The following is a 12,568-nucleotide window of genomic DNA, read 5'->3' on the forward strand; positions in this document are numbered from 1 at the left end:
CCAGACTGTGAAGTCATGGGAGGAGTGCTTATTTTTCAGCCACGTGAAATTGAGTTGAATACCAGCTTCTCAACCCATACTTCTCATTCCACTTAACCAATTTATCCTTACTGCCCCCAAGAACAAAGGAATCATTCAGCAGCTCTTGTTTTGTATTTTTTATTGACTGTCTTCAAAAGGGTGCGTTACATTTGAGGGGGGAGGTCTTAATGCAGTAGTAAGCTACGCAGGGAGTTGTGCAAAACTAAGCAATCTCTGTCCTACAGCAAGAATGAACAAGATACCTTATTGCATGAGAGATTCCAGAGGCTTTATCTTCCCCTCAGCACAGTCTCCATTAAGTTTAATCAGTCACACATACACATTCCATAGGAGAACACAAATCATATGGAATCTTCTTATCGGGTTAATGAATGACTCACCTCCCTCCTGTTCCTTCCTCCTGTGCAAAGAGCCCAAGGCAAACGTCCCACAGACTTGCACGTGTGAGTTCTGCACTCAACACATGAGGTCAGAGACAAAGTTCCTTTCAGCTCCAGAGGGAATTGTTTGAAGGAGTCCGTAAGCAGAGCTGTGGAGGGTTTTTGGGATGGACTGGCAGTGGATGGAGGTTCTTCAAGCACAGCTTTAAGAAAATGAATCTTTCGTATGTAGAACAAACAAGCAATGTATTTAAGATACAGCAAGCACTAGTGAGGGGAGGTGATCCCACTGATGCTGGTTTTGGTGACCAGAGAAGTAGCTGTATATCTTTATAGTCATAAGTCCTGAATTTTGGAACTGGGCTTCTCACTTGGCTTTGTTACTAGCTGCTAAAATTGTCTTATTTATTTTCCACCTCCTCTTTCTGAAGAGTAGTGTAGTGACAGCCAATTCAAGCGTGGGGCCCAAGGGAAAGAACCAAATTTATTCATCTCCTGTAAAAAGTAAAAGTTTTTAGAAGGAGATAAAGCTTAGCACTGGGTAGGAGCCCAGGACAAGACATTTTCAAAATGTTTTAAGAGTGCAGAGGTTGAAGCCAGGAATGATAGTGCTGGGAACTGATGTCCCCTAATTTAGCCATAGAGCATGTTAATTAATTTCGATATAGCTGCTCTTATGGTAGGACTCATACCTGACTTGCTGTGGCTGATTGCAGGTATGCCACAGTCATTCAGTGGTCACAATCCAGGCAGCACTGTGCTGTTTTTGCTTGAAGGTATGCATTTGAATGAGAAACTAAAATAACTGCTTTATGTGGCCTTGCAGTCTGACCTTCCTTGACTTGCTACTGCTCCTTGAGCTCAGCTGAGGGCTGAGAATAGTGTAACCTGATGGAGAAGCAAAGTTCCCAGTTTTCTGCTCTCTCAGACTGCTGTCAAATCCCAAACCAAATGACTTGGTGGAACTGAGTCCTTCAGAGTCCGGCTGAGATCTCTGTTGCTGCAGCAGATGGATTTAACACCAGTGTTGATAAGGCTCAAGAATTCAGCAGGCAGACATGAACAAACTTTTCTCCTAGAGCACCCAGCAACAGCTTCCTGGGCTGGCACTGCCCTCTTGTTCCATTCCTCAAAGTTCACTGACCAAATCTGCCATAACCCCCCACCATAACCTCCCACCCCTCAAGGGAAGACTAGATTATTCATTTACTGGATAGAAAGCAAAATGTCTTACAAAATCATGTCCTGGCCAAAGACCAAATGGGTATAACATCTTTTCTTCCTCTTTTCAGAAGTCCTACTGCCTTTGACCAGGTTTCCTCTGTGTACTGTACAGTCTCTGTATGTGTTATTCTTTCTTCTACTGCTTTCACCTTCCAGCCCTGAGATGCTATGCTTTAGGGATGCCTACTTTGAAATGTGTATTGACTTGAAGGAAAGCTGCTGTGTCAGTGTAAGTGGCTGCTGACAGCTTGCAATCTTTCTCTGAGTGCAGTGCCTAGAACAAAAGGCCAGTGCATCAAACAGCTGCACCTTGAACATGCTCACAGGCTGCAAAAATACAACTGTATCAACATTTAATAAATAGAGTACAGGAAATAAGCAAGCAATAGTGAGGATTCATCAGGTTGCCTTTTGTTTGTTGTTTGTCAGGTGTGTTTATGTGAGAGGGTACAGATTTGGCATCTAGCAGTGGGATTGTCAGCTCTGTCCAGCTGAACCCCATCTTCAAGCTTTGCGAGAACTTGACTGAGGATGGCCCTCAGGCTTTGCAACCAGGACAGCTCAACAGGCAGTGCAGGCTGGGAGATGGTCTGTGAGCTTTCTGATTTCCTCTGCAGGTTCCTCCATTTTATCCAAATCTTTGTCCAAACAAGATCTCCTGCTCTGTGGGGGATCAGTTCACACTCAGGTCTGTCATGCTCTCTGTCTGTCCTTGTATCCTGGTGCTTCTGTAGCTGGGAAGAACACAAAAAGCACGACGTCAGCTTTGTTTACCCATTCTAAATCAGACTGAGTCAGAGATCTGGTGACTCTGTGGTCATCATCATCATCACTCTGGCCTCTTGGCAGGAAAAAGGCTGTGCTTCTGCTCTGTCACACAGCTGCTTCTTAGCTCTTGCTTCAGCCTATTGAAAATCCCTTTGTGTTTCATTATACTAAGTGGCTTCTGGGTAGTGCAAGGACGAAAGCAGATGTCACTGCCTTAGTAGCTGTGCTCAGTAGTTAGCTTGTCTCTCCTTTGCTGAAAGCCAGCTTTCATCAGTGCCCTCCCCTCTTCTATCATCCCAAATCACCGCCAAATCCCCTGCCTGCTTTTCCTCCTGCCTGTAACCATAATGCCACTAGGAGGAGTACTGCTCTTAATAAAGAGGAGAAGAGCCGAGCTTAAGGCAATATCCTTGGAGTGGTAGCTGTGATGAAGCCCTGTTGACGAGCTTACTGATGAGCACAGTATTTCAGCACAGCTCTGTGCTGGATCTTCAGCACCCGTGTTCCCTTCAGGCCCAGGGTCCTCCCTTGCTCCCCAACTCACCCGGCTGCATGTGCACCATGCGGCACAGCCCCTTGCCTGGCTGATCCTTGTACATGGACTTCACACACACTTTGTTCGTGGTGCCTGGGGCCATGTCTGTGAGGAGCACGCTGTGGATTTGTGGTGACACGCTGATGAGCGATGAAGGGCCAGTTTGCCGCCGGCACCTGACTCTGTAACCGAGGACCTTCCCATCTGCAGCATCCCACGAAGCCTTCAGGGTGTTGGAGCCCACATCTTCAAAGCGAAGGTGCTTCACTTTGGAGCCCTCTAGAGAAGGGAGAAGATCCTTGTTACTGTGGGACTCTGCATGGAGCAGTCCCTGTGGCTTCAGTAGACTGGTCATACTGCGTGCGGCCGTTGTGCTTTCAGTCATAGAATCACAGAAGCATTAGGACTGGAAGTGATCTCTAAGATCCCCAACCCTACCATGCCCACTGACCATGTCCCTCAGTGCCACATCTGTATGGTACTTGAGCAGCTTTGGGGATGGTGACTTTGCACTGTTTCCTAACATCCAACCTGCCCCTCCTGGGGTGCAACTTGAGGCCGTTACCTTGAGCCCTAGGTCGTAGGCATCCACAATAACCTAATGTCAGAAGCTATGATGTTCCCCTCCCATCCAACCCCAGGAACCAGCAGAGTTCTCAGGCCTCACCCAGATGCAGATCTGTGCCCATGGTGTTCCCTATCAGCATGGTGCTGCTCACTCACCTTCCTGAGTGCATGCTTTGGCTGACAACGATTTCTCCTTTCCTGAACTGTAGATTGCAGTCACTGTCACCAGATAGGTGGTGTTGGGTGCCAGATTCTCCACAACAGTGCTGTTGTGGGTACCATCCACCTCCAGCAGCTGTGCTGAGTTGCCACGGAGTGGACCGTACAGGATCTGGTAGCTGGTCACGCTGTCTGGTGTAGGAGCCCAGCTGACCTGGAAACTGTATGGCTTGGAGTCTGAGATGAGAACCTGAGCTGGACTGATTACCTCTGAAAGAAGAGCAAATAGATGGGAATGAGCATGTAGTTCATGGCATCAGGATGCTCTCAGAGGAGCACAATGTACCCAACTTCCAGGAGGTGGAAGATTTAGCCAGGAAGAGGATGTTTGTAGTTGACTACGTCAGCTCTTAGGAAATGGTTTCTCCATGTGAGCAGCGTGCAATAGGCACAACTATTCATCAAAAACTCTTGTTGCACACAGAAATTGAATATTTGGTGCAAGTTCATCACGACTTTGCCACCCCTGCTCAGATTTCCAGTGCACCGCAATTTAAAACAATTGCTATAAGTCTGATTTGTTATTCTGGCCCAAATGACCAGTTATCAGAGAGGCTGGCTGTGCCCCAGTGCTGCCCCAATCCCTCCCCTCAAATAGAGATGCCCCAGCAGTGCACACCCCTGCCTGGAGAAGCACATGCCCTTTTCCAGCTGCATCTGCAGCTCCTGCCTTCTCCCAGGGCTCTGCTTTCTGCCAAATCTGAGGATTATAAGGTTGGAAGAGCATCTTATGGCCCTGTTCACATAACAGTTCAGTGCAGAACTTCTTTCTAGGGGAAGATATGTCAGCAGAGTGCCAGCAAAAAGATCCCTTCTCTTTCCTCTGTTCTGGCTTGTCTGCAACCGTCTGCCTTCCCCCATCAGGGATGCAGATCACAGACTGTCCTGACTTCCTCTCTGTATGGGAGGCTCAGCACAGCAGAGCTTTCCCTGCATCAGAGTTGTGCACACTTTACCTGCCAGGGTGGTAACCCTCATTGTCTGGGGAGGGAAGTAGTGGATGTTGGATTCAGGAATCAGTGCCACCTCGTATGTAGTTTCTGGGGCAAGATTGCTCAGTGTGAGGCTGGTGTGAGCCCCAGACACCTGTGTTGTCCTCTTGGCTGCCAGGTCATCTGCTGGGGCATACTGGAGGGTGTAGTAGCCAGTTTCTTGGGACAGGAGTTGGGGCCACGTCAGACGGAAGCTACTTGAGGTGATATCCACCACACGGAGCCGATTTGCTTGGATAACATCTAAGAGAGAGGTAGGAGCAAGAAATCATTGATAGTATCTGTACACAGGACATGGAATGCCAAAAATGCAGGCCCTTTGGATGGGAGAGGTGACCTGCAAGGACACTTGATGGCAGCTGAAGGCACCAAGGTGCACCTGAACTCCTCGGTATCAATTCAGTGAGCTGAGAGCTCAGGAGCACAAACCCAAGTCCTCAAAGCCATGCACAAAGCTTGAAAAATGAAAGGCACCTGGTAACTTTGCTTCTAACTAGTGGCATTTAGAGACAAAAAATAAGCCATGTCTGCACCCAGCAAGGCAGTCTAGTTTTATACTCAGATCCGTTGCTTGGCTGGGGGGTGGGAAGGAGTGCTGCTTCCTCCCTGCACTGTGGCCATGGGACTCTGCAGCCCCACAGCTGCCAGGGGCCAAGAACAGAGGAAAAGTCCTGGTGCCAAAAACTCTGCCAAATGCTCAGGGAACAGAAATGAATGAGCTTGGCTGCAGAGCAAATAAATCAGAAGGACTGAAGTGATGGGGTGCAGCTACGGGCAGCCCAAGCACCTTCACTGCCACATGACAGCTACCCTGACCACTGAAGAGGGAGATAAATCCCAGACTGTAGATGCCCACGATTTCCTTCTCAGCCTCTCCATGCTGGCAGGGGGAAGCAGTGTGTAACCTCTGGTGCTGGACCAGGCAGTACCCTCCTGGGAGCACTTGGACACAGCTCGGACACACTTGCCTCCTGCCTGCTGGTGACTCACACAGGATGAGGGTGGACAAAGAAGCACCGTTCCACAGCAGCAAGCTTGCTGGCATCCCGTGAATGCTGGCGAGGTCAAGATTAGACTTGCAGGAGCACTGCTGCTTTTATGATGTGCGCAGGACACGCAGTCAGGCAGCAGATGAACCCCTTCTGCCCTGGATCCATAATCTGTTCTGCAGGAGCTGCAGTGGGATCCTGGGACAAAGCACCTCTGCTTCATGGCTTTACTACCTTGCTTTGACATGGATGGGGCAATATTTCCAATTCTGGTGTGGGGAGCACACTTCTCCATCACTAGAATGGGCATTCAAGGTCTGGGATCACTTTCCTGGCCACCTGCTCATAGTGCAAAGTGAGAGTGTTGGAAGAAAGGGAACTGAGGCAGCTCACTGCCTGTGCAGCACTGATACATTCTCCTTTCATTATGCTATTTTATACCATGTGAATTCAGGATGCACTAGAAGGTGAAACGATCACTTGAAAGGAAACATTTGGGGTCTGCATGGCTCCTGGTTGTGCAGAAGGTCCCATACTCAGAAAGGACAGAGAAGAGAATGTGGCCCCTGGGTGTGATTTGCTAAATGGTAGTGGCTGAAAATAGGAAGAAACTGCTGCACAGGGAGGGTTCTGCACTAAGGGGTTACTGGACAGGCCACAGCCAGGTCTGGCTGACTCACACAGCAGAAACCAAGTGGGGAATCAAAACAGGACTTCCAATGGGGACAAAGCCTCCAGAAAAATGAAAGTCTGCAAAGTCCCAGTTGTTTGTTCAGCTTTTCCAAACAAATCCAAAGGCTGAAGCAGAACCCCTGCTTTGCGATTGCGGATGCTCACACTGCAGTGACACAGAGGACATACACTGTGCAGCACAGCATTCCTGCTGCTTTCCCAGTGCTCATCCCCTGTCCCACATTCTGGCTTTGGCTCTCCCCAGACTCTTTCATAGGTGCCTTAAAAAACAGAGCTGTTGGAAACCAGCTCTCTGCCTGTTCTTGCTGTCTGTGCAGTCACAGACGTGCCAGCATCTGCCTTGCCGAGCCCAACAAACTGGGCTGGGAATTTCTTCCAAGGGCTGCACTGGCCAAGCTGCTCTGTAGATCTGGCAGATGCAGAACACGTTACAACAGGGGATTTATGGAACAAAAACATTCCTGTGCTGCAGTCTTAATTCTGAGAGCAACAACCATCATTGCTAATTGCTCGTGGTAAGAGAGCACTGACTGCCAGCTACTTGTAGGCAGGGGATGGGTGCCAGCACCGTGCCTGTGCCATGAGGGTGTGCAAGCAGAGCTTAGGGGCCAAACCCTCTCCAGGCACACAGCTTTCATACGTGTTAACACACTCCTCTGGATCAGGAGATCTGTTGTTTTTTTCAAGCTTGTCCTCCTGCAAGCTCCCAGAGACCGCAGCCCAGCCCCGGCATACCTAGCATAGCGTCCCGCAGCTCTTTGGTGATGATAGGGAGGTCATCCACGTCCACAAAGTGCAGGTGCTTCTCGGGAGGCTGGCTGGCAGCAGCAGACAGCTCCAGGTAATTCCCCCGCCCGGTGCTGACAATGAACACTGTCACCCCCATGTCCTTCAGGAGCTGCATGGGCTCAGAGATGTCATCGCTGGAGAATCCATCCGTCACCCAAACCAGAACCTTGGGCACATCTGGCCGGGCACCGGCGTCATTGCTGAAGAGCTTCTCCTTGGCAAAGGAGAGAGCTTTGCCTGTGTTGGTGTCGCCCATGAGCTGCCGGGTGTCCCGGATGGCTTGCTGCACTGTCCCACGGGACAGGTACCGATCAAAGGGGAACTCCATGGTGGGAGTCGTGCTGATGTGGATGATGCTAGTCTGGACATCGTTGGGGCCAAAGGTGAAAGGCCGCACGAGGTCCCACATGAATTCCTTGACCTTGGAGAATTCATAGTAGGAGACGCTGCCAGAGCTGTCCAGTAAGAAGAGGATGTCACCCTCTGAATTGGAAATTGAGGGCTGAAGACCTAATGAGGGAAGAGAGAGGAACAGTTAGAGAAATGATGTGCCAGCTGGCAAGACTTGGTTATCTTGGGCCAGGTCTTAGAACACAGTGAGAAGTTTGGTGGGGAGAGACTTCAGAAAGCACCTTCTTTATTGCTGTTACTTACAGAGGGAGAGCTCCTGGGCTTTGTACTCAGCCCTGCTATCAGCTGCCTAGGAGCTTCTCACCCCATCACCCTGTGTTGGATAGCTTTACTTGGACCCTGTCTCATGACAGCTGGGCTTTTCTGAACCTTCTGAAATGCACCGAAGTCAGGGTATGCCCATGGCTGTTCACTACCAATGTACACAATCAGAAAAACTATTGGGAACAGAAAACTGTATTCTAAACCCTCTGAGATCCAAAAACCTGTATTGGTTTGGACTCTCCAGAATCTGTCCAGGAGCAGGGAATGGCATTCCCCCTGTCTACAAATGAAATTTTTAGAGTCCTATTTCAAGCTCAGGCTTAGTAGTCGGAGTAGAGCCAAAAGCAAACCCACACGCCCTGGGTCCTTCTCTTTCTGCTGCAGAGAAAATGCCTTGCAGCTGTCTCAGTTTGCACTGGCACCTCTCATTAGTCAGCACTAGACTGCTCCTGGGCACTTTCTGCTCTGAGCTGGAGGAAGGAAGACACTTTCCTGGTGCTGGGAACATGGATTTTAGCCACCATTCTGCTTTCTGGCAGCTTTTGAGGTGTGAAAGGGGAGAAAAAGCCACACAGCAGCGATAGGTGCCAGCCTCCTTGGGCTGCTCTGTCAGAGAAGGGATGGGGAAAGAGGGGTGGCCAAGCCATGTGGGACCTGGGGCACTGATGGGCTTGGCTGAGTGCTGGAGCCATGTGCGGGAGACAAAACCACAAAGCAGCAGACAGCTGAATGGAAAGGCTCCTGAAAAATTAATTGCTTGGAGGAGACGGCTCCTGCAAAGAGCTCTGCCCTACAGAAGGCACGCCAAGGCAGGCCCCGAGGCAGCTGGGAGGAGCAGAGTCACTGAGCCCCTCCTGGGGACTGCTCCCAGATGGAGGCACGAATGGGAAACTCAGGGCAGGGGATGAGTCCAGGGGTTCGAGGCACCGAGTGTGGGTCCTGAGAGCGACACCTGGCATGGTTCAGATGTGCAATGGGAACTCGAGTGCTAGCTCTGTCCCACGGGAGGATCACCGGTGTCCACGTGCGAACAACACGCTGCGGTGAGAGTGGAGCCACCCAGGGCCGGGCCCTTCGCCTCCCTGCTGCATTACGTGCTGGCTGAGCACAGAGCCATACCAGACCCATGACGAAACAACTGGAGAACGAAGTTGCTCAGAGGTGACTAAGCCAGAGATGCCAGGAGGAGGCAGAAGCAGCTTGCATCCAGCTCTGTGTGACCCGGCACGACTCAGCTCTGTGCAGATACACACGCACAGCAGCCTGGCACTCAGAGCTGAGCAGAAAACACAAGCACAGCCTGGCCAGCTTTCTGCTTGCCCACGGTGATGTGTGGCTCCATCAGCACACCACACAGCACAGCCAAACCTATTGCCTCCAGGTCCCTTGTGCTGCTGCTTCCCAGGGCATGCAGTACCAGCAGTGCTCTGTGCTCCTGGCTGCATGCAGCTGCAGCTTCCTTCTCTTCCCCCCACTGGAAGGGCATAAAGCCACTGAATTGGCTGCCAAGATGTAGGGGAGGGTGGTCTTGACAACACAGTGGCCTCTTCCCAGCAAGAAATCATCTGTTTTCATTTCTCCCCTCTGCTCCCCATTATTTTGAGTGGTGGTGTTTGTTTCCTGAGTGTTGCAACAAGCAGCTGTGAAAGCTTCTGGTGCTGGAAAAGGACATTGCTCCCCTGTGGCAAACAAGGTCATGCATGGAGGAACTGGGGGAGCATCCCCAGGGAGCAGACTGCAAACCCCTGTCCTGCCAAAAAGAGCTCCCCAGGGAAATGAGGTAGCAAGCTGCACAGAGCACCAGCTAAGGGAGGAGGATGCTGATGGAGAGCCAAGAGCCAAGCCAAGCACAGGGAATGGTGCTGGAGAGTGCCCTGCAGCTGCAGGCACAGGGGCAGGTGGGATGTTAGCATCCTGTGGACACGGGTTTGACCCATCACTGCTGCGTGGGTTAGGAAGTGCTGCAGGAAGGGACTGCAGCTTGACACCACCACGTCCTGCTGGGGGGGCAGAAAGCATGGCCCAGCAGCCAATGGTTGCCAACAGCATGCTGTGCTGGTGGGCAGCTCGGTATTTCAGAGCTATCCAAAGGGGCTGTGATCCATCTTACTACAGTTCCACCACTCAGCCCTGTGTTATGCCCATGCAGCCTCTCTGTTAGACTTTCCTGCTGGAGAGGATTCACAAAAGCATCCTCACTGCAGTGCTGCTGATAGTGGCTGGGCACAGCACTGTCCTTCCCTTCAGGCTTTCCCTTCCTTGGTGTTTCTCACTCTTCTTTGTCCTCCATCCAACACAAACATCTCCCCCATGCCAGAGGTGGGGCTTTGGGGATTTGTTACCAGCAAATCCCTGCTGTATTCAAGCAGCTGCTGTTTTCGAACTGTTTCCTCACTTTACAGCAAGAAAGGATCGGCTGCTTGGCCAGACGCCAAGCACAGATTTCTCACTTTTGTGGGGCTCTGAGAGAAGGGACGTCCCCAAAACCTCCTGTACCATCAGCCCCGAGCATAGGGGGAGCCCAGGGAACAAGTGTTGTCAGCGTCCTATTGTCACCCTTGGGCTGTTACTTGTGGATAGGCAAGGATCAGTTGTGCAAAGAAAGGTTTGGAAGGGATCAGTTGGAAGCAAAATGTCACCATGGAGTCCCAGTGCTGCTTATTTACACATTTGGCTTTTCCAAGAGGAAAACAGCCAGGCGTGTGCGTCCTGCTCCGAGATGCTGACAGGAGACATCCGCTCCAAGAGTTCCCCTCAGCTGGGACCTGAATGCATGCCACGTGCCTGATTTACGTGGGACTCGGTGCTCCTAGAGCAAAAAGGCTTCGACAGCCAGAAAAGGTTGTGTCCTGTCTCAGTTAGCTGTGTCTTAAATTCTGTGTTTTCTTCCCTTGTGCTGTTTGGCCACGCAAGGAAAAGTGTGAAAAGGAGCTGAGTGTGGAGGGTGAGGAGCATCACCTATGCCTTTTGTGGGGCTCTCCATGCAGCCCCACTGATGGCCCAGTAGATCCCTGTCTTTGTCTCTTGAATCTAATGAAGCTGCCTGCACTCACATTTAGCTGAGACCCCAGGGAGCAGAGCTATGACCACACATCCTCATGGCTCAATCACTTCCCTCACTACGTGGTGATGGCACACTGCACCAGCTCCAGACAGGAGCCCTGCCAGGCTGGCTGTTTGCTCAAGGTTGCTTTTGGGAGCGGCTGGAGGTGCCCACATAAAAGCTGCTGGGGAGCAGGCACGCTGCCCACCAGCACGTTCTCTTCCTCTACTTTGCAGTTTGCAAGCCTAAAGAAAGCTGTTGGTAGTGCAACAGCACAACTGCCCCTGGAGCATGGGCAGGGACAGCAGCACAATTCATGAGCCAGCCTGCATCTCCAGACTCTGCTCCACAGCTTGAGTCACTGGTGGGCAGAATCCGTCCCCTGTAATGGGATCTGAGCAACAGCCACTGTCTGCTCTGCCCACTAGGAGCAGAATTGTCCTGTCCGGGCAAAGCAGAACTTCATGTCTCCTTTCACACTTCTCAGGTTCAAACTCCAGGGAAAACCAGCTGCAGCCAGCAGCAGTCTCGGAGCTGCTCCTTCTTCTACTGGTGAGCAGTAGGATCCCCCCAGTGACCGCACCAGCAGTTCCTGCCCAGTGCTAACCAGCGAGAGACCCTCATCCCCTCTGTGTCCCCCTTCCCGCTGTCAGCTCTGTGACACCGACACGCAGGCGTTCTCCCTGAGCAGCAGCCAAGAGAAAGCATTGTAAGGAGGAAACGTCAGGACTGAATTACAGAGATTAGGCAGAGGACAGCGGGACAGGTACGGTATCAATCACTGCTTTCACTTCTCTTAACCAGGGCTCCCAGTACCCGGGGAGCAGTGAGTAGTCAGGACTATTACTGCGCTAAACTCTGCCAGCTTCTTTTCCAAGGGAGGAAAGTTTTCTTTCTAAGAGCAATTTTAGAAACGTTTTCCTTCATTTTGCCCTCGTGCCAGCAAAGCAACACCCCAGGGGAACGGCGGAGCTGTGGCAGCAGAGTGACTTCGGGCCAGCTCCCGTCCCGGCACGGTGGGGACCCCGCAGCACTCACCTCGGCCAGGTGCGTCCTGCCCCGCAGCGAGCTGCAGCCACACACCGAGCACAAGCACTGCCTCGGCCAGCATAGCAAAGTCCAGTCCTGGGCAAACTACCTTAAATCCAAAAGCTCAGCTCTGTGAAGGCAGACGAAAGGCTCAGCATCAGTCATATTATGTGCAAGGATCTAGCATAGCCCAAGGGCAGCTTGTATGCTGCTCATGCCTTGAGATCCGACAGTTCTTTCTTTCTCTGGGCTGCGGTGCAATCTCTGAGTGCTGAAGGCAATTTTTTTTCCTCTCCACGTCCTCCTTGGCCGGGGATGGGGTGCGCTGCCCTCCCGAGCTCTGCTTGCTGCTGGGGTTTGCTCGCAGGCAGCGGGCGTGCAGCTGGGCTGGGGTGAAAAATCTGTCCCGATAGATGAAACGCCGGCCCTGCGAGACACTGGCAGCAGTCCAGCTATGAGGAATAAAAAAAAAAAGAGAGAGAGAGAAGCTCAGTGAAATCCAAAGCTGCTCTCTCTGCTCTGGAATGAACTAGAAGAAGGGAAAACACGTATAGAGAGGAAAGAAAAAGTAGAAGGGCCGGGGAGTGCGCCCTGCCCTGGGAATATTGGCTAATCCTTTGGGA

At 51.5% G+C, this 12,568-nt stretch overlaps 1 protein-coding gene across 1 annotated transcript; it reads right to left on the reverse strand.

The window, feature by feature from the left end:
* Positions 1-1,593: 1,593 nt before the first annotated feature.
* Positions 1,594-12,568, reverse strand: VWA1 (von Willebrand factor A domain containing 1). The gene is made up of 6 exons (XM_065737964.1): positions 11,955-12,568; positions 7,145-7,708; positions 4,692-4,970; positions 3,673-3,945; positions 2,959-3,228; positions 1,594-2,380 (listed from the first exon to the last, which is right to left on the reverse strand). The coding sequence occupies exons 1-6, from the start codon at positions 12,025-12,027 to the stop codon at positions 2,340-2,342; spliced, it is 1,500 nt and encodes a 499-aa protein (XP_065594036.1). The 5' UTR covers positions 12,028-12,568; the 3' UTR covers positions 1,594-2,339.

This window comes from Cyrtonyx montezumae, unplaced genomic scaffold, assembly GCF_038088225.1.
Source record: "Cyrtonyx montezumae isolate F1298 unplaced genomic scaffold, pur_monq_1.0 scaffold_21, whole genome shotgun sequence".
Lineage (NCBI taxonomy): Eukaryota > Metazoa > Chordata > Aves > Galliformes > Odontophoridae > Cyrtonyx > Cyrtonyx montezumae.